Source organism: Anolis carolinensis, chromosome 2 (assembly GCF_035594765.1).
Source record: "Anolis carolinensis isolate JA03-04 chromosome 2, rAnoCar3.1.pri, whole genome shotgun sequence".
NCBI lineage: Eukaryota > Metazoa > Chordata > Lepidosauria > Squamata > Dactyloidae > Anolis > Anolis carolinensis.
This window is the reverse complement of record NC_085842.1, coordinates 169,884,803-169,906,550: the sequence shown is the minus strand read 5'-3', so window position 1 is coordinate 169,906,550 and position 21,748 is coordinate 169,884,803. Positions and strand designations below refer to the sequence as shown.

Below are 21,748 nucleotides of genomic sequence, written 5' to 3'. Positions count from 1 at the left end.
GGTGAAATGCTCAGCTGCTCTTTTCTTAAAAGGCAAGGCAACAGATCTCCCTGTGTTTCAGAAACTAAGACATGGTTGAGGTTTCAGAAACTAGAAAACCGGGGGACTGGGAAACCTTCCTGGCTCAGGCAGCGTCAGCAGAGACCCCTCCTGCCTGCCAGCCTGCCTTGGCCTTCTTTCCCTTTCTGTCCCAAGTGGGAGGAGCTCTCAGGGCTGGCTCAGCCAAGCAGAAAGGGGCAACACCAGAAGCTTTCAAAAGTGTCGGGGTCCCAAGGAGGAGGTCGCCAGAAGCAGGAAAGAGCTGCTTGGAGAACTTGCAGTGGCTGAACCGTCCCTGCTGGAAAAGGGACTTTGCTGTTACTTTTCAAAGAGTGCTGAAATCCTGGAGAGGAGAGGAACACGAGTCTTCAATAGCCAGCTGAAAGGAATACTCTTTTCCCAGCAAAGCGAGAGAGGCGAGAAGGGAGGGGAAAGCAGCCAAAGCAAAGCCCAAATCCGGAGAGGGAGCTGACCACCCTCCGTGGTGCTGAAACGTCCCACCGCTTTGGGAGAATGTTGGAAGGCTTCTGAAGCACTTTTGGCCACTTCTGTTCCCTATCAGGATCGAATCCGAAGTCCTCAAGCCTATCCTCTTCAGTAGGGTAAGTTTATGGGCTAAACAAATCCCTGGCCAGACACTGGTCGAAAGGGATTGTTTACACTTGTGAGTTCTTGTTGCTCCCATGCCACTGGAAGAAACGTCCCCATTCAGTGCAGGGCTCGTTTTTTCAAAGAAAGAAATAACTTAATTGAGTTTTTTCATGGAAGAGAAGGCAAAGATTCATCCATCCCTATTTTTTCCTGACTTTTTCAGTAGTTGTTCTTGGCTTCCGTATCGCTGATGTGATTTTTTTATGGTGTCAGAAGCAACTTGAGAACATACTGCAAGTCGCTTCTGGTGTGAGAGGATGCCCAGAGGATGCCCATAGAATCATAGAATCGTAGAGTTGGAAGAGACCTTGCGGGCCATCCAGTCCAACCCCCTGCCAAGAAGCACCCCTGTGGCCTCCAAAGAAGGAGCCTCCACCACAGTCCAGGGCAAAGAGATCCAATGCCAAACAGCTCTCACAGTGAGGAAGTTCTTCCTAATGTTCAGGTGGAATCTCCTTTCCTGTAGTTTGAAGCCATTGTTCCGCGTCCTATTCTGCAGGGCAGCAGCAGACAAGCTTGCTCCCTCCTCCCTATGACTTTCCCTAACATATTTGTACATGGCTATCATGTCTTCTCTCAGCCTTCTCTTCTGCAAGCTAAACATGCCCAGTTCTTTAAGCCCAGGTGTGTTACCATCCTGCTGGGAGGCTTCTCTCGTGTCAGCGCACGCTCACTCTGGGGTTTTTCATGTTTTCTAAGGGGCTGGAAACATTTTGGTGATAGAGCTTGACGCAAGCTAGAGCTGACAGACAGGAGCTCACCCCATCTTGCGGATTCAAACCAGCAGCCTTCAGGTCAGCAACCCAACCTTCAGGTCAGCAGTCCAGCTGGCACAAGGGTTTAACCCATTGCAACACCGTGGCTCCTGGTGATGTGATGCATCCACTCTGAGGGTTTTCATGTTTTCTAAAGGAATGAAAACATTTTGGCAATAGAGCTTGATGCTATGGGACACTTTAAAAAATTAAATTGTATCAGATTTTCAAAAACATGATTTAGATCCAACAAATGAAAGAAAAATGCAGACAATAAAATAAAATTAAAAAACCAGAAAAGTCCAATAGAAAAATAATCTTATAGTATTCCCACCCCATTATTTTTTCCTACCCCTGCCAACTAAATTTAACAAAAAAAAAATCTAACCTTCCTTTTTCTAAACAAAAAAAAATTAAAAGCATTGACAATGCCACTGACTTCTCTCTTCAAACAGAGGCAACAAACAAATTATACCATTATACTTGTTTCTACTTAAATGTACTTTAACATCTGCTAAAGACAGATGAATATATTTCAGGTTTATTTATTATTTATTGCATTTATATACCACTTTTCTCACCCCTGGGTAGACTCAAAGCGGTTCACATCAAATAAATAATAAAATTCAATGCCTCACATACAATAAAAACAATATATCATGCATCTAAAAACAATTACGTATGATGATAAATTAGACCATTAAAACTATAAACCATCAAAACATAAACATAAAACAATTTAACATTACAGGTTGATATGTATCCACAAGTAATATTAATATAAACAATTTAATCATTTTGACCAAAGTTCTTATGATTCCATCTTTTATTCATTTTCTATTTAGGGAAACCTTTAATGTTCAGACTAAAACCCAAAGAGGGGTCTGGTAACTGCCACTGGCCTTTTAGCACACTTTGGAAAGGTATCAAGGCCTCCAAAGAGTACCCTACAATCGTAAGAACTGAATTCACACATTCATTCAACCCAGTAATCCCCATTTAATATACAATCTATTGCTGATGTGTTTTTGTGAAAGGAAGGGTAGAGTTAAAGTTTTTGATCAGCCTTTACTAGACACTTCAGCTGTGCTACAAAAGAGGGTTAAAAGTTCATTAAAATGTAAATACGGTAATTCACATTAATCCATTTTGAGACTCTCCTCTTGATTATGCTGGACTTGTATTCCAATCTACAAGGTGCATAATTAAATTGAAATCACTTATTACAGATTATTTAAGCATACTCCCTTATCAGACATGTATAAATGGAATGATAGAGAAGATGATTTCAGTAATGCTTTCTACCACATACCTGCACTAACATGTGTAAAATCCTTACCACATTGTAAGGTTATTTAGAGTACTACACTTTTTTTGTGTCAGGAGCAACTTGAGAAACTGCAAGTCACTTCTGGTGTGAGAGAATTGAATGTCTGCAAGGACGTTGCCCAGGGGATACCTAGATGTTTTACCATCCTATGGGAGGCTTCTTTCATGTCCCCACATGGGAAGCTGGGGTTGACGGATGAGAGCTCACCCTGTTACCAAGATTCGAACCGCCAACCCTTCAGTCAGCAGTCCTGCCAGCCCAAGGGTTTAACCCATTGTGTCATCGGGGTCTGCACTATATGCACTATCTCAGAGGGAAGAACCAAAGCTAGTTGGTTGTGAGGTAGAAATTACTTACCACCAGATTTAGTTTTTAAAAGATGAGTTTTGTCATGACTTCTGATACATGTTTGTAGGTAGAACCAGGAATTGAGTTAGAATAAAAGACAGTCAATACTGAAGTAAGGGTTTTCAGACTAAAGGGTATTGTGTTTAATAATAGAGATGCCGGGGTGTAGCGGGAGATTTGAATTCCTACTTATCCATATAATGTTAACAGGGTGTCAGCAAAATATCAATTTGAACAAACAAATCCACAGAAAGTGGTGACTTTATGCATGCTATTCTGATCATAGCAAGTGTAGTCTAGTGAATAGTTCTGGATTTTAGTCTCTCACATATGGATTTGTAGTCCAACACATGTTCCTCTTTTGCAAGCTTTAGGACAATGCTAATACTATATTAGTTGTTGTTGTTGTTGCTGTGTGCCATCAAGCCTTTTCTGACTTATGACAACCCTCAGGTGACCTTATTGTGGGTTTATCTTGGCAAGATTTGGTCAGAAGAGCTTTGCCACTGCCTTCCTCTGAGGTGGAGAGAGTGTGACCTGCCCACTCATCTGCAAAAACAGAATGAGGGTTGTTGCTCATTAAATCTAAAGATACTAAAGACAAAGAAGTATTGTTACACTGAGAGTTAGGCATAGGGTTAATTATCTAGCTCAGTGGTTCTCAACCTGTGGGTCCCCAGATGTTTTGGCCTTCAAGTCCCAGAAATCCTAACAGTTGGTAAACTGGCTGGGATTTCTGGGAGTTGTAGGCCAAAACACCTGGGGACCCACAGGTTGAGAACCACTGATCTAGCTGAACTGCAAGGCACTACATTTCCAATTACGTAGAGATTTGCAGTATTGATTACTGTCCACACAACTATCTTTCTCACAAAAATAGAGAAATATATTCTGAGTATTTTCTGCATAGCTTATTCCATTTTTCCACTCTAGTTCTTAGATCTGGGTGAAATGTTTCTTTCTATCCCATTTGAAGTTCATTGTGACATCTTGCACTCATTTCTTTTGTCATTGCATAAGCAATAGAGGAGAACCAGCAGGATGTAAAAGTTTGAGGATTGAAATAGGACTTTGGAAGCCCTGGGTTGAAATCTCTGCTCAGCCACAGAAACTCATTAAGTGACTTTGGGCAAGACACACTCTCTCAGCCTGAGAGGAAGCCAGTGGTAAACCCTTCTGAATAAACCTTGCTATGAAAACCCTATGATAGGCTAGAAATAAGTTGGAGTCAATTTGAAGGCACATAGTAACAATAACACTGTAGAAATGTTACCTCTTAGTCTTAGAAGATTTTCCATCTAAGAGGTCTTAGATCCAGTCATCAGTATCACTAGTGACAAAGATCTGGCACATCAAAGTTGAGGGAGAGTTCTGCTTGAGACCATGAGAAGCTGCTTAGAATCATTTCTAAGACAGGTCCTACTAAGACATAATTTTCCTTACTGTGCTAGAAAGAAAAATGGGTCATCCATATTAGGATATATAATACGAGTATAATAAGAATCTGCCCATTTAAGATCAGACAATTATTACTATAATGTTATAAAAAGAGGAAAAAGAGATCTAGATAATAACATGAGATCTTATTTGAGAACACAGAAATGCTGGACCTCTCTAACAACTACCATGTCAGACTACACAGAGAAGCCATTGAAATCCACAAGGATGAGTCAATGTCAACAGAAAGGAGGAAACTATGAAAATGAACAAAAGTGGCTACTATTATTTAATAAACTCTAAAATCAGGACAGTAAATAAAGAATAGAACTCTGAAAACAGGGGAATTTCAGACATGAAAGAATCAGGGCCAGTTAACATCTCCTAATAAATGATTCTTCCAGGCAGGAATCAGCCAGGCCTTGAAGATGCAAGGCTTTTCAATGCTAATCAAGGTGATTATTTACAACATTCACACCTACCTCCAACAGACAAGAGTTCTTTCTCCCACCCTGGACCTTCCACAGATATATAAACCTCCCTTGTCTAGTTTCCAATATACTTCACAACTTCTGAAGATGCCTGCCATAGATGAAGGCAAAATGTCAGGAGAGAGTGCTTCTGGAACATGGCCATACAGCCTGGAAAACTCACAGCAACCCTGTGATTCCAGCCATGAAAGCCTTTGATAACACAATGAGAGATCTTGTTAACCCACCATTATTTCAAATGGGGGAAATGTGATATATTTTCCTGTGCCCTTTGGCCGTGCCCCATCTGGCCGCACTTTCTCCGAGACTTCCCTGAGTGCACTGATAGACAGCTTGTAATTCCCTAGGAATAATAATCAGATGTGCCTATTTTGCACTGAACAAGAGATAAATCTAACCCTAAGCAAGGGTGTGTGTTGCTTTCAGAATGCTTTGCTTTGTGAGCTAATTTGTTTCATCAGTACAGTTCTTTCAGAGGTACATGGGATAGGGCTAGCAAAGTAGGAATATGATCAGTGATTGTTTGTTAGCTAAACACAAAAAGAATTGCCAAACTACAGAATGGTCTGAACTTCAGATGCAAATTTATTTATTTATTTATTTTTACATTTGCTTGCCTGCTTATTTGATTAACAGTCATCAAAGTAGCTCAATCATGATACAAAACTTAAAACACTAATTTAAGTGCAGTGATTGCAACCATTATATTAAAACAGTGATTAGATTTAACACAATATAAAAGCCATCGGACAAAAACAATTAAATAAAAAGCACAACATCCCCATTGAAAGACTGTCTTTCAACCTGCTTAAGGTGAAAGGTTTTCCCCTGACATTAAGTCTAGTTGTGTCCGACTCTGGAGGTTGGTGTTCATCTCCATTTCTAAGCCAAAGAGCTGGCATTGTCCATAGATGCCTCCAAGGTCAGCATGACTGCATGGAGCACCGTTACCTTCCCGCCAGAGCAGTACCTATTGATCTACTCACATTTGCATGTTTTCGAACTGCTAGGTTGAAAGAAGCTCGAGCTAACAGCGGGAGCTCACTCCGCTCCCCAGATTCAAACCTGCGACCATTTGGTCCGCAAGTTCAGTTAACACGCCTGCTTAGATAACAAGTATTTGTTATCAACCTGCTTAGATAACAAGTATTTGTTTGCTAACAGAAAGTCACAAGAGAGATGGACATGCTGGTCTCTCCTGGAAAGAAAGTTTCATAATCTGATAGCAGCCACTAATAAGGCCCTGTCTTCTGTGCTTACCGTATGGGCCTGGATGTGGGAGAACTAAGAGAGGGGCCTCTTTTCCCACTATATCATTATAGCACTATGATTCCACTTCAGCTACTATGGATGTATCCTTTGGAAACATGGGATATATTGTTTAATTAGGAACAAGAGATGTCTAGCTGAGAATTCAAAAAACCTTTCCACAAACTACAAATACCAGGCCTCCATAGGATCATAGTGTTATAAATATATGGTGTAAAAGGACCTTTGAAATCCGGGCAGACTCATATAGTGAACCATAGTGTTTCAAATACTCTGGACCCGAGCTATATAGGATTTAGAGATTATTTCAGTCACTTGATCCTGCCTGATAGACCCATAGCTAGTAAAGATGTGGGATGGGGTAGAAGTAAATAATGCATCATCATCATCATCATCATCATCATCATCATTATTGTTTACAGCATTTATATACCACCCTTCTCATCCCGAAGGGGACTTAGGGCAGATCACATTGCACACATAAAGGCAAACATTCAATGCCATAACATAAAACAGAGACAGAGACAAGATGCAGGCACGGGCTGGCTTCGAACTCATGACCTCTTGGTCAGAGTGATTTGTTGCAGCTGGCTTGCTTTCCAGCCTGCGCCACAGCCCGGCCTGCTTTATATAGAAATGTTTTAAGATGGAAAGGACATTGCTATATCCAACCGCAATACAATTACATTCTAAAGTAAGCGTAGAAAGAATTTGCATTTAAAAATGCACATGGCTTTTCCAGTTTAACTTCTTAAAAATATTTAGAACATTTATGTTGTTGAATTTCAGTTAAAGAGCATTAATTCTGTCAAATTAACTTAATTTTGACTGTGGTTCTTTCTTCACCTTCAACACCTCATTAATCCATCAGCATTTTATAGTTTGGAATGGTGTGCGGATTATTGCTGAACACAAGAACAGAATCAAGTTAACATATCTATCTCTCTACCCATTTAAGATGACATTTTCCTGAATATTCATTGTTGTAATTATAAGGAAGAGCTTTAGGCTACTATAGCCCAGATGTAGAGTTTCTGAGCTACATATCAAAGATCCCTGGAGGAGATGTTTGCCTAAAATCATAGAAAGTCACGTAGAAAGTTACATGTTGGCAGTAACAAGTTACATGAACTAAGAGGTGGACTTGGTAGAAAGCAGCTTACTGTTTAAACTTCATATATTTTTGTTGAGGTTTCAAAGACTACAGGTCCACATAACCAAGGGGCACTTATGTTGGTGTGCTTCAAAAAGATCTGTTCAGTACATTGCTTCAAAGTGAAAGGAACTTTGAAAACCAATTTGTAATATGTAACGTTGGACCAGAAGGAGCAGCTGTTCTGATTAAAAGTCCTATGGGGTTAATATGATGCCACTCTTTGCTCCTCCTTTTGTTTCTTGCTCTATTGTAAGTGACAATTGAGAACTTAGGGCTCAGGTGAATGTTGTCATGGTTTATTTTGTACCAGAAATGTGAAAAAAGAGCAATGTAAAACCCTTCTATTAGTGGTTCAAGGCTATTCACAATGGTTCATAGCATTTGATGACTGTTCCTCATTGATTCAGTGTCTTTTTTTAAAAATACAGATTTATTTTTTAAAACACAAGAAATACATACCGTAGACATACAAAACATTTACAATTCCCACCACCAACACGAGGATTGTTTTCTTTTTACATATTCATTTCTTTGTGAGACAATCTTTATATCTTTATCTTTATCCATTTCCATCCTATATACTAAATAACATTTGTATCTTATTTCTTATGGCTTGATCTCCAGATTGATTCATGATATCGTTCTTTACCCTTGTCCATCTTTCTTCAATTTCTCTTGTTCTATTTTCATTAGTTTTTACAACATTTAGTTTCACATTCATAATTTCAAATTCCATTTGCTCCACCATAGATTGGTACCATTTACTTACTGACCATTTGGATTTATCTTTCCACCCTAATACTATTACTGCTTGTGCACATTCAATTATTGCTTCTTTTATTTCCCATTTCCTCTCTTTTCCCTAATACCCTCATTGATTCAGTGTCATTCTTATTTCTATATTGCATCCCAAATGGTCTCAGCCAATCAGTGATCACATAACAATATGTACATAGCTATTACTATTGACTATGTGCTGGTGTTATGACATAAAATGAAGTTTCTAAATGAACCTATTTATAGTTAGGATTATTCTTCCTATTCATGGAAAGTCCTGATCAGTCCAACTAGTCAACAACTTTGTCATCTTTTCTGTACAGAGGCAGTGAGATCTTGTTCAAAACAAGTCAAAGGTTGACCTGGCTTACTTAAATAGAGAATGTCCCTTTGTCCAGTTTAAGATGGTATAATGGCTGTTCTATTGACCATTTCTGATTTGGAGAGGACCTATGCTACACACTGGGCCAATCTTTTAAACCAGTCTGTTGTATTGTGGGTGAATGGGGAACCGCTTTCATAAGGTGGTACTGAATACCTCCTTGTACAAGCATGTAAGAAGTATACCACTTGCATGATCTAGAGTTGTGCCTGCATAATGCTGCAATTTTCACCATGGCATGACCTTTCTCCAGTGGTGGGTTTGCATGGAAGAGGTTATGCTGATTATACCATAATCCAAGTATAGAGTCAGTAAGAGAAGACACTGAAAGATTCTGTTCTGGAATCTAATCGGCAAAAGATCTGAAAAGGCTGCATTTTATCACCCTATGTGTTGGAATTATAGGCTGAACATAGCACAAGTAGAGTAGGATTCAACTCAGAAAAAGGAGGCAATGGAGAAAAGAAGATCAACAATGTAAGATATGCAGATGACACAATACTACTGTAAAAAATAGCAAAGGCTTGGAACAAATACTGAAAAAGGTCAAGTAAGAAACATCAAAAGCAGGTTTATAGCTGAACATTAAGAAACTTACAATGACCACAGAAAATGAAGACATTGAAATGGTTCGAGATTTTCTACACTTTGCTTCAGTCATTAATAAGAAAATAGATTGCATTTAGGAAATCAGGAGAATCCTGGGATTTATGAAATAACTACACAAGATCCTGAAGTGTAAAAATATATAGTTGAATAAAAGTTGTCATTATCCATGCCATTGTATGAGTGAAGAAAGCTGATGGTATCAATTCATTTAAATTGAGGTACTAGAGAAGAGTTCTATAGATATAATACATTGCTCAAAAGACAAATCAATGATCCTAGAGCAAATCATGCCTAAACTCTCCCTTGAGGCCAACCAACTGAGACTGATGTACTTTAGTCATATCATGAGAAGACAGTTCACTCAAAAAGACAATAATGCTTAGTAAAGCAGAAAGTAGTAGGACAAGAGAAAGATTGCATTTCAGATAGATTGACTCAATAAAGCAGTGGTTCTCGACCTGTAGTTCCCCAGATGTTTTGGCCTTCAACTCCCAGAAATCTTAACAGCTGGTAAACTGGCTGGGATATCTGGGAGTTGTAGGCCCAAAACACCTGGAGACCCATAGGTTGAGAACTTTATTGCAATAAAAGAAACCACACCCTTAAGTTGCAAGTCCTGAGCAAGGCTATTGATGATAGGCTGACTTGGAGGGCCAATATAACTTGAAGTGGACTTGGAAGCAGTTAACAACAACAATGCTACAACAGATGAAGAATGTTGAAAGGTTGGAGGAGATTCAAAGTTTTCAGTTTGCATAGAGAGCAGTTCTTTCAGGCATTCTTTTAAATTCAAATAAGAAAAAAACATACTTGAGGTTTCAATTTGCATGAAATCTTATGGATCATTAGTATTCCCACAATGCTGTGATATCAGTAGAGCAAAACAGATATAGTCCTTAAGCACAGATAGAATTGTTTAAACTTTTTAGTTGCAAGTATATTTATCTGAACAGCATTATTCATGCCTTAAAAGCAGGTGTCTTTCCCAACTAATATCTAAAATTCCCAGGCTGAGCTAATTTTGTCACCACATTTTGTCTAAAGTGAGATTTAGCTGTACACCGGCATTTGAGTAAAATGAAAGAGAAAGAAATGTAGGCAGAAATTGGAATTTATTTATTTATATATGTACATATTTTATATAAATACTTCAAGCTTTCCTTTTTTTGCAGAATATAGATATACATTTCTAGACTATAAGAACAAACAATCTTTAAAAATCTATTAAACACATGTACAGTGGTACAGTTAAAACCACTTTTAAAACTACAACCATTTAAAATCATGTACACATATATTTGCTGATCTAAATACTTGAAAATTTCCATATCCCAGCTATTTTGGAAGCTAAACAGGGCCAGCCCTGGTTACTACTTGGATGGGAGTCTGTCAATGAATGCAAGGCACTGTATTTCAGAGGAAGGTACTCACAAATCCTATGAGTACTACTTTCATAAGGAAACCTTATGAAATTGATGTGGTTACCATAAGATGACAAACGACTTAAAGGCATACACACCCATTTTTATAAGAGTGCTCGTGATTTGATAAACTTTGTTAAACGCTATGGTACTGATGGACCCAATGCAATTTATATTTGCCTCATTCTTTGTAGTACCTTTAAAAAAAGAAAAAGAAATATTGGCCCCAATCCAGATCTTTAAAGATGGCTATCATAATGACTACTGTGAGTGATATTTCATAGAAAGGAACTGACAAACCCATCTCTGATTACTCCTTACTTTAGAAAATTCTGTGAGATACATGGAGTTTCCAGAAGTCTACAAGGGACTTGAAAGTGTACACACATACACACCACAAAAAACATTAGTCCCAGAAAACTTTAGTAAAAAAACAAACAAAATATAGGTTTTGGTTTGGTGCCAAAAAGAAACAAACACTGCCATAATTTGGACCTCAAAGAGAAGGGCTATCATAGCCTAGAGAAACTTCTTCCATGTCTTCCTATTTTTATTACCTCTGCCAGTTTGATACAGGAGACACCCTCTACTGCTGACCTCAGTCCTTGGGATGATATATAAGGAGGAGCGGTCCATTCAAGAATCAAGAATTTAGGGCTTTAAATGTCATAATGAGCAACTTGAATTCAGACTAGAAGTAAAGGGGGAGCCAGTGCAACTCCTTTTTTGGTATTCCGGTCAAAATCTCACTGTTGAATTTTGCAGTAGCCTTGATTTCCAAGTCATTTTCATGTAGTGGATGTTTAGCTGGAAAGTTACCAGCATGTGTGCAACCCTATAAAAAGTGCTTTGCTTATCCAATTCCCAGACCTGAGAAGCACCACTCCACAGAGCCTCTGTCTTATTTTCTGAGAATTCTGCAGATTAGCATTTCCTGCCCCATCTTTCCTAGGTTATCATTGTTAATGCGGCTACATGAAAGTAGATTGCAACAACACATATGATAAATCCTGTTACAGTCAAGAAATATATGGTTAAGAAGTGCTGTTCAAATTCATGCTTCAAACAAGGTGGATGCACCACCTTGCCTTCATGTCTATTCATGCACTTCTTCATAGTGCTTTTGCATGTCAGCCATTATAACTGATCACTGCTGTTGCCTTATAACTACTGAAAACGATACAGCAGTGGTTTTAAAATTGCCACTCAGTACACACCTCCTGTTACAAGAAGATAAGTGGCACATAGGAGCAAGTGGTCACTGGGGCCATAGGTTAGTTAGTTACTTTACTTGATAGAGCTCAGTTGAGGGTCATTGTTTTTTTTAAAAAAAGAACCATTCCTAATTTTGATTCTTGCTTTCTGAATGACAGAAAGAATCTGATGAGGGTTCTACTTCAAGGCTTAAGGGAGTTATTTAAGGTGCCGAACTCTGTCTCCAAATAGGTTCAGCCATTTGGATAGTTTCTTAAAATAGCATTCATTCTACAATCTGACTAAACCAGGCACAGGCAAACTTTGGCTCTCCAGGTGTTTTGGACTTCAACTGTCACAATTCCTAACATCCGGCAGGCTGTTAGGGATTGTGGGAGGTGAAGTCCAAAACATCTGGAGGGCCCAAGTTTGCCTGTGCCTGGACTAGACCCACTGTCTTACTGACCTGGCAGCCACCAGCTTGGATTTCACTTCCAAGCTATCTTTAAAGTGGGATAGACTTAAATGTGATTAATAGTTCATCCAGTGGTCTTCATACCTGCATAGTGATTTGAATTTGTTATTTCCTTGTTCCAAAGCTGGGAGTCTCCCCACTAGACCACACTGATTCTCTAGGGGTCATACATCTGACTGTCCCAGATCAGGTGGAAACAGGTACCTGTCTCCCCGACCTTTTTCAGGGCATGGCTAGATTGTTCACATTATAATTATAAAAAACATAATTGGGCTCTGCTTGTAGCTTCAAACCACACACCCCCATTTGTACAACAATTATCACTATAATCCATTATAGAAGTCCCATCAGACATATTAAAAGTAGGATTTGCTGCAAAGGATGAGGCGATAGCCAGTTGACCGATTAGTTGGATGGCACATTTTCAACAAAGCTGCTTACACATTAAGCTTTATTAAATGAGTAAGTCAAGCTGACAAGCAGTTGATCATCATGAAACCTAGGCTGATCTCTCCCCCACCCCTCCTGTAGCATTCTTGTATCATTCATTATTCACCAGAGGTAAAAGAGGGTACCAGGAAAAGAGCTCAGGTTAGGAAAGTGCAAGAACATTAGCCAAAGTGATGGAAACTAACATCTTCAACCAATACTTCTGCCTCCAGAGTCCTTGGAAGAAGTACTTGTTATGAAATAAAGTAGTTGCTCAGTTGCAGGTCTTAAAGGTATGTCCATGATAAGGATGTGAAATATTTTGCAAATATTCATCAAACCCTACCAAATTTCCTCTGTTTTTCTCATTCCGAGCTAATGATAAAGACTGGGTTGCTGTGAGTTTTCCAGGCTGTATGACCATGTTCTAGAAGCATTCTCTCCTGACGTTTCACCCACATCTATGGCAGGCATCCTCAGATGATGTCTACCACAGATGTGGGTGAAACGTCGGGAGAGAATGCTTCTGGAACATGGCCATACAGCCTGAAAAACTCACAACAACCCAGTGATTCCAGCCATGAAAGCTTTTGACAACACAATAATAAAGACATTTTCCAAGTAGAGCAACCAAAACAACATAATTCATGCAGAAGAAACAGATAGAGCTATGTCATAATTTGCAGAACTGGAAAGATACCTTCTAGGTTCCTAAGGGAGCCTCCAGTGGCGCAGTGTGTTAAAGCACTGAGTTGCTGAACTTGCAGACCGAAAGGTTCCAGGTTTGAATCCGAGGAGCAGAATGAGCGCCTGCTGTTAGCTCCAGCTTCTGCCAACCTAGCAGTTCGAAAACATGCAAATGTGAGTAGATCAATAAGGACCGCTTTGGTGGGAAGATAACGGCGCTCAATGCAGTCATGCCGGCCACATGACCTTGGAGGTGTCTACGGACAATGCTGGCTCTTCGGCTTAGAAATGGAGATGAGCACCAGCCCCCAGAGTCATACATGACTGGACTTAACGTCAGGGGAAACCTTTATCTTTACCTTACTAGGTTCCTAAGAAGGCAATGATCAAAGAAAACCGGCAGACTCCAGAGATCTATGTGGAACAGATTTTTCTGAAGGAGAACATGGTTGAATACAGCTCTAAACAGGAGTATTCCACATAGCAATATTTTGTTTCAGGTCAAGCTTATTAATATATAATGCAGACATTTGATAGACATTTCTTCCTCAGCATTCAGCAATTTAAAGGATCTTCTTCAGCTTGGAGAGAATGTTGTACCTGCTTGCCATATTACTGTTAAAAAATGAAGGGCTTCCCCAGGAAAAAAAAATCATCCGCCTTAAGATAACACAAATTCTAGTGAATTCATATTGTTGATTCTAATCTGCTAGTGCCTTTCTGGAAGTGCTTGACAGTATATATTGTTGTAGATTGGAGGCCTAAAGCACACAATTTGTTAAAACAACTTTTAGATGGCAGATAATGATTGGAGATGAAAGGGTATCTTTAAGAAATACAACAAACATAGTCCTCAGATAGACTTAAATGCTCAAAGGACTGATGGATGAATACATTTTGGTTTCTACCATATTCAGATTTGTCAAATATCCCATTCTTTTAAGCTTGAATATAAAGTAATTTCAAAATTGTAGTAATCGGCATTATTATTTTAAAAAAACCTAATTCTCTCCATCTCTTCTTGAAAGTTACTATATAACTGGAGCACTAAAATTATATTGTGCATTGTTTCTTGGCATATTTACAATGATTGTGTGTTTCTGGATCAGATCCAACTGGAATGTTGGCAAAGTGTATTGGTCAAGTAACATTACTGTGCTAGATTTCCAGCTTCTTAAGGTAGGATGTGTGGACATCTCTCAGCTTCACATAAAAATAAAGAATCCTCACAAATGCACAGCCCAATCTCAGATGGCATGCACTACACTGAAAGTGTAGGAGGGCAATGGGCGTTCTTCTTCCCATGATGACTATGCAGCACATCACAGAGTGATGTTTGTAGAACTTTACCTGTCAATTTAAAAGGATTTTCTAGATGTGACCATTTCTTCATTTATTTGAAATTTGTGGTTGTTTTTTTTGTTTTTTTGCAGGTTAAAGGGATGGCCAAGCTTTATACCAAGCCCAAAGAGATGGCTGACCTTATATCTTCTCAGCCCTGGATAGATGACGCTCTCAGTTCCCAAGATGAGATGAAGGAGGAAGACAGCAGACAAACACCGTATGGGATTCTTGCTAGCCTCAATGAAATTGAACATGACAGCATTGAGGAAGAAGAGGAGGAAGAAGATGGTGGGAAACCAAAGAGAAGGGGCCCAAAGAAGAAGAAGATGACCAAGGCAAGGCTGGAGCGGTTCAGAGCTCGCCGGGTGAAGGCTAACGCACGGGAACGAACCCGCATGCACGGGCTGAATGATGCTTTGGATAACTTGAGGCGTGTGATGCCCTGCTACTCTAAGACCCAGAAGTTGTCCAAAATTGAGACACTGAGACTAGCCAGGAACTACATCTGGGCTTTGTCAGAAGTACTGGAAAGTGGACAGACTCCAGAAGATAAAGGTTTTGTGGATATGCTGTGCAAAGGTTTGTCCCAACCAACCAGTAACCTGGTTGCTGGTTGTCTGCAGTTGGGACCTCAGTCCCTTTTCTTGGAGAAACATGAGGAGAAAGCACCCATTTCTGACTCTGTGATGCCCGCTCACAGTTTTTCCTATCAGTCTCCAGGGCTGCCCAGTCCACCCTATGGGAATATGGAAAACCATCTTGTCCATCTAAAGCCGCCAAGCTTTAAAAGCCTAGTGGAGCCTTCCTTTGGCAACCACCACCCAGACTGCGCATCTCCATCTTATGAAGGTCCTTTGACACCCCCTCTGAGCATCAGTGGGAATTTTTCCCTCAAGCAAGATGGGTCTCCTGATCTGGAAAAATCATATAGCTTCATGGCACACTATCCTTCCGTTACCCTGGGCAATACTCATGGGCACAGCTCTCATTTCTCAACCACAGTGCCCAGATATGACATCCCCATAGATATGACCTATGACTCTTATCCTCACCATGTTGTGGGGGCTCAGCTCAATGCAATATTCAGTGAATAACCCAAGAAGTTAAAATGTGCTCCAGGATTTAAAAAAGGCATCTGATGCTTCACAGAGATGGTGTGACATCTGTAGCATTAATACGGGGAAAATGGACTTGTTCTGCTCCTTACAATGATAAGTATCACATTACTTTCATGGGAAGCCCTTTGGGAAGAAGGGGAGAGCCAAATTTAGCATACCTCCATCCATGTAATCCCAAATATTATTTTAGTGGTTCTAAATTAATAGACTTTTAGGCTGGTTCCCACTTGTAAAGAGCATCTCAAAATGTCCTTCTTAGAGTCATTTAGGATGAAGGAAGACAATAACTGTTATATAGCATTTGTGTGATGGTTATAAGCACCCTTGTTACATATAATGCAAACATATATTTTCCTCACCAGGATCAAGCTAGCTAACTTTTTTAAAAAATTGCAACTTTACAACAAAAGATGGCAGTCCACAGTACATAGTGCCAATGAGCTAATTCCTATAATATCACCCAATATCTCCCCACCCAGTCTTCAGTGCTCTTTTTGATTATTTGTATACTAATTTATAATTTAATAATCTCAGATAGCAGATACTCAATGAAAGAGAGGAGCAGTTCCAACCCCACCCCACCCCCCACCCCGAGAACTCTGGTCAATTGTCTTTTTTGATGGAACTGCAGATACCACCTCTGCCTATTTGGCACCCTCTAATCCAGTTGTTCTCAACCTTTGAGTACCCAGATGTTTTGGCCTTCAACTCCCAGAAATCCAAAACAGCTGGTAAACTGGCTAGGATTTCTCAGAGTTGTAGGCCAAAACACCTGGGGATCCAATACTGAGAACTACTGCTCCAATCTGACATTCTGTTCGCAGGTGCAGTGGAGACAATTGTTCCACCTACCTGGTCATATAGCATTAGCACAGAAAATGGAGAAAGTGCCATCTTATTCTTTTCCTCAGAAAACAAAATGTCTTGAACCAGCCATAGTAGTTATGCAGAATAAAAACCTGTTATGGAGACTGTAGTATTTGATATTGGACACACGCCAACATTCCTAAAGCTATTTCAGTTTGAGCACCCTTTGTTCCAAACTCAGGAAATTCTCTGCCTTTTCTCACAAGCCAATATTAGGGCATGACTTTTTTTTTTCGGGGGGTGGGGGTGGGGTGGGGGAGAACAATGTTAACTTCATGCTACTGATTTAATTAACTGTAATGATCATCACTGAATGTTGACCATGTCCAACATTACCTAGATGGCCACAGTTCGCTCCTGGTGAATTAGACAATGGAGAGGGTAGGCAATCTTATGGCTTCATCCCAAAGGGCTTTGGTGGACACAAAAGCATAAAAGCAGAGCAACACAATACCTGGAACTGGCAATAGCAAAGTTTTTTTTTTTAATCTAGGGAATGGCTTATTCTGATAGTAAAGAAAGCAACATCTTCGCTTGCAAATCATATAAAGGAAGAACCAATGCTATAGGATGCTCTGAAATGCAATTTGAGTCACACCATGAGAAATAATAATCTCAACTGTTATCAAATAGCTGCTATACTTCCAACAGAAAATATAATTATCTCCCAGCTTCACGAATGGCTAGCTTGTGTATATTTGTGCGGATTGCAACATTACTAAGTCCTACTGACTTCAGGATAATAATAATGACGATGTAACTGCTAGTGTGCCACAGAAACATCACATCATTGCATCTGAAGATCCAAAGTAGCCATTCCCTTCAAAATACACACAAAAATTAGATTTGAGTGAATGGTTTCATCATTCCAATGGAGCAATGAACTCACTTTTCTTCCTATGTCCAGAAGTTGGTTTTTGGCTCACACATGAAGTCCTTTTTCTCCCAGCAACCACCAATTAAAAATTATACATTTCTAATATGATGGTGGCAAATTTGTGGATATTCAAATCCAATGAACTTTATCCTCCAGCAGTGACAACAAAATCCCCATTTCCCTATTTCTTATCTTTAAAGTGAACAACTAGAGTTCCTCATGCAGCCAAAGCCACTGAAGTCTGAGTGATAGCTGTGGGTATGGAATACATGTTCAAGAGATCTGTTATCCTCATCAATCCAGCAAATGTGAAATGTATTTTGTATTCTCTTATTTTGTTGATTTTGTGATAGATTCAGGTTTCAGGACCTAGCCCAGCCTTCAGGGTTGGCTACTTGAATTTCCCAGAATGTTGACTTTATATTATTGATGGTCCCACCCTCAGATATGATTTCTATTGTTTTTGGTACAGCTATTTAAAAAGTAATTGTTATTCCATGGAGCTCCATGTGCCATTAATATTGAATACAGATGTTATGGTCTATTTTTCAATTAAATTGGGTGGAACCCAAGCAAATGACAGATATCTATCTTTCATCAACACTGATATTTTTGAACATGAATGACCAAGAAGTGGCATGTCTTAAGTCCAATTATTTATTATTTATCTAGATTCTTTGAATTATTTTCATTTTGTTTCACATAAGATGTGAAAAGTGCTTCAAAGACCTGTGATGTTCATTAAATAATTAGTTGGAGGTTTTATAGCAATGTGGGAACAAATGTGTGTATGAAGTTGGATTTCCCTTTTTCTTTGTTTTGTGGTGCCTTTGCCCCATGATTATTTATTAGTGATTATTTATTTAACTTATTCCTCCACTTTCCCTCCACTTTTGTACTGGGGGGAATACCAGTCCATAGTGTCACCAAGCAATAATATATATATTAATGCTTTTTGTATATTCTCATTGACAGATAGCTTCAGAAGAGATTATCTTATTAGCTGCAGAATCAGCAGCAGTATGAGCAATAATAATAATTCTATGCAAATTGGGGAGCAATCCTATAGTTACCAGTTCAAAGCAAATACCTGTTGACAGAGTGATATTTGCATAGCAGATGGTACCCAGGTATGCATATGGAGAACTCTGTTGGGCATGATATTCCGATGGTGGTATTTGACACATAGGAAATGAAGAAGGAAGTAAAGCTTGGGCTATTATTGGACAAACATGTGTATTACAGTTGGACTGATCCAATCAAAGAAGCCATGGCCTTGTCTTTGCAAGACCAGAATGTTCCCAGAGCTTTTGGAGGTCTCTCATTCAGAAGGAAGCCATACTTTGAAGACAACATGAAAACAATTAACAACAAAGTTGGAATGTTGAATGTGTTGTCAAAGGCTTTTATGGCCGGAATCACAGGGTTGTTGTGTGTTTTCTGGGCTGTATGGCCATGTTCCAGAAGTATTTTCTCGTGACGTTTCGCCCACATCTATATACCTCAGAACCTCTGAGGATGCCTGCCATAGATGTGGGCGAAACGTCAGGAGAGAATACTTCTGGAACATGGCCATACAGCCCGGAAAACACACAACAACCTTGGTATGTTTGCTGGTATTACACCTGGTAAAGTAAAAAAGCCAATTTTTTTTAAATAGATGAACATCTACCAATATTACTTTCATCATGTCCTTTCCAAGCTCTGGAAATGGGTGTGTTGTGACCAAATATTGATACAATGGCACTGATGGCTTCCATCTTAATGGAATGGCAATTCTACTCTGGGTTTTTGGGAGAACTTTAATGGCTTATATAGGGTGTTGAACTTGTTTTAGCTATTGGGTACAATGCCTTGGGTAGCTCCAATTAAGTTACAACTGAAGCTCAGGGAAGAATCACCACCCCACCAGAACCACTGAATGCCATGGTATCAGTTCCTCTTTCCTGACCTGGCACCAGAACATGCCAATTGCAGATTTCTCCCCCTCCTTGTTGTAGCTTTCTGGTAGGATTGCTTTGCTTATTTTGTTTTCCTTTCAAGAAAAACAAACAGAATAATATTTTTGTGTTTTCTAACAGCCTACAGTTGTGAACAACAACTGGTAAATGTGTCCTGCAGGATGCTGCTTTTTTGCCTGCCTGATGACTATCTGTCTACATGGCCTTAAAGGCATCAGGTACTGTCTGATCATGGAGGCTAAGCAGGGTCATCCCTGGTTAGTACTTGGATGAATACAGGTTCAGCATCCTTATCCAGAATTCCGAAATCCAAAATACTCCAAAATACAAAAGTGTCCACATGAGTGGCTGAGATAGTGATACCTTCGCTTTCTTGTGGTTCAGTGCAGACAAACTTTGTATATCACCCAAAATATTACAAATATTTGTATAAAATTACCTTTAGGCTATGTATATAAGGTGTCTATGAAAAATCAGTAAATTTCATGCTTAGATTTGGATGCCATCTCCAGAATATTCCATTATGGATATATGTGCAAAAATATTCTCAAATTTAAAAGAATCTGAAATCCAAAATACTTTTGGTCCCAAGTATTTCTGATAAAGGATACTGAACCTCTACCAAGTGTTGTAGGCTATATTTCAGAGGAAGGAACCTGCAAAACCACCTCTGAGTATTCCTTGCCTAAGAAAACCCCATGAAATTCAGTTCAAAAGCCCTCTCACACATACATTTGCTGATCACAGTCTTCAGCCTCCATCTGAATGGCTTTGATCAATGTTAAGGGTTCATCAGCCAGGTATAGACGTTTGGAAATCTATTGTACTCCCAAAGGAACCCGTTAACCACAACAGCTTTTTAAACAAGAAGGATAGCCCCAAAGGGTTTGGTTTATTTCATAGGATGTGAGTTTTGTACTGATATATATATATATATATATATTATCCTTTTGTAAAGAAAATGGAATTGGCTCTTCAGCCCAAATAAAAGTGGTGACTTGTTTCAGATAAAAGACTCATTTTATTTATGACTGTCTCTATCTCATGGATCAAGCTTTTTAAGAGATCAAAAGATGCATTCAGTGTTTGTCACACCCTTCACATGCCCCCATAAGAGGATTTTGGAAAGGTCAAACGTTCACCAACAGATTTCACACATCTTAAAAATAGTTTAGTTGCATCCAAAAGTTTTTTCTTGCAATGCTTATGCAGGCAAATCCCATTTGACAGTACAGACTCCCCTACACCTCTGCAAATAGTCTTTGAAGCTCCCTTCATAGGATGGTTATCTGTTCCTATGAGCTGGTGTTTTAGACAACATGAGTAAACTCCATTGGAGATACAGAATTCTTCATACAGTTGTTCAGAAAAGTTCCTAAAGGCCAATTGTTTCTGACACAGCTAAGAGTTGCATTGCTTCCGAGCAATCTACCGTGTTTCCCCGAAAATAAGACAGTGTCTTATATTAATTTTTGCTCCCAAAGATGCTCTAGGTCTTATTTTCAGGGGATGTCTTATTTTTCCATGAAGAAGAATTCACATTTATTGTTGAACAAAAAAAATGAACATTTATTATATACTGTACAGCATAACCAGACAAATTGTGAATCCTATCAAGAATTTCTTGTTACTACCAATATTTCTATGTACAACACTTTATGGTACGTACATTTACCGATCCTGCATGCTCTGGTGTTTTGTTCTGCGGGCATGCTTCCAAACAAAAACTTTGCTAGGTCTTACTTTCAGGGGAGGCCTTATATTTAGCAATTCAGCAAAACCTTTACTAGGTCTTATTTTCTGGGGATGTCTTATTTTAGATGAAACAGGGTATTGTAGGATATATGCTAGCAGTCCTTCAGGACTGCCCTTCTCCCTTTTCTGCTTCTGTCTCTCCCTCCCTCCATCCCGCAATCACATTTCTTAAGTTTAACCTTAACAGGATCTTCCAGCATTAAATGTATTAGAGTCCAATATTTCTGGGCCTTTCTGCAAGACCAATACATATGATAAAATTCGTGTCCCGGATTTCGGTGGGGCCCTGTTCCATTTTCGTTTCGGGAGGTCAGACATTTGTTTTGTTTTGTCTTCTGGGCCAAAAGATCTGTTTTCTTTCGGCCCAAAGCACCTG

The 21,748-nt window shown here is 39.3% G+C and overlaps 1 protein-coding gene across 1 annotated transcript; it reads left to right on the top strand.

Annotated features, from left to right (window-relative positions):
- Nucleotides 1-151: 151 nt before the first annotated feature.
- On the top strand, nt 152-16,293 carry neurod4 (neuronal differentiation 4). The gene is made up of 2 exons (XM_003224469.4): nt 152-641; nt 14,884-16,293. Exon 2 carries the CDS (start codon nt 14,893-14,895, stop codon nt 15,886-15,888), a length of 996 nt encoding a protein of 331 aa, XP_003224517.1. The 5' UTR covers nt 152-641; nt 14,884-14,892; the 3' UTR covers nt 15,889-16,293.
- The last annotated feature ends 5,455 nt before the right edge of the window (nt 16,294-21,748 follow it).

Bases quoted from the DNA above. Each gene is read 5' to 3' on its own strand.
- neurod4 (XM_003224469.4), top strand. From the start codon at position 14,893: ATGGCCAAGCTTTATACCAAGCCCAAAGAGATGGCTGACCTTATATCT.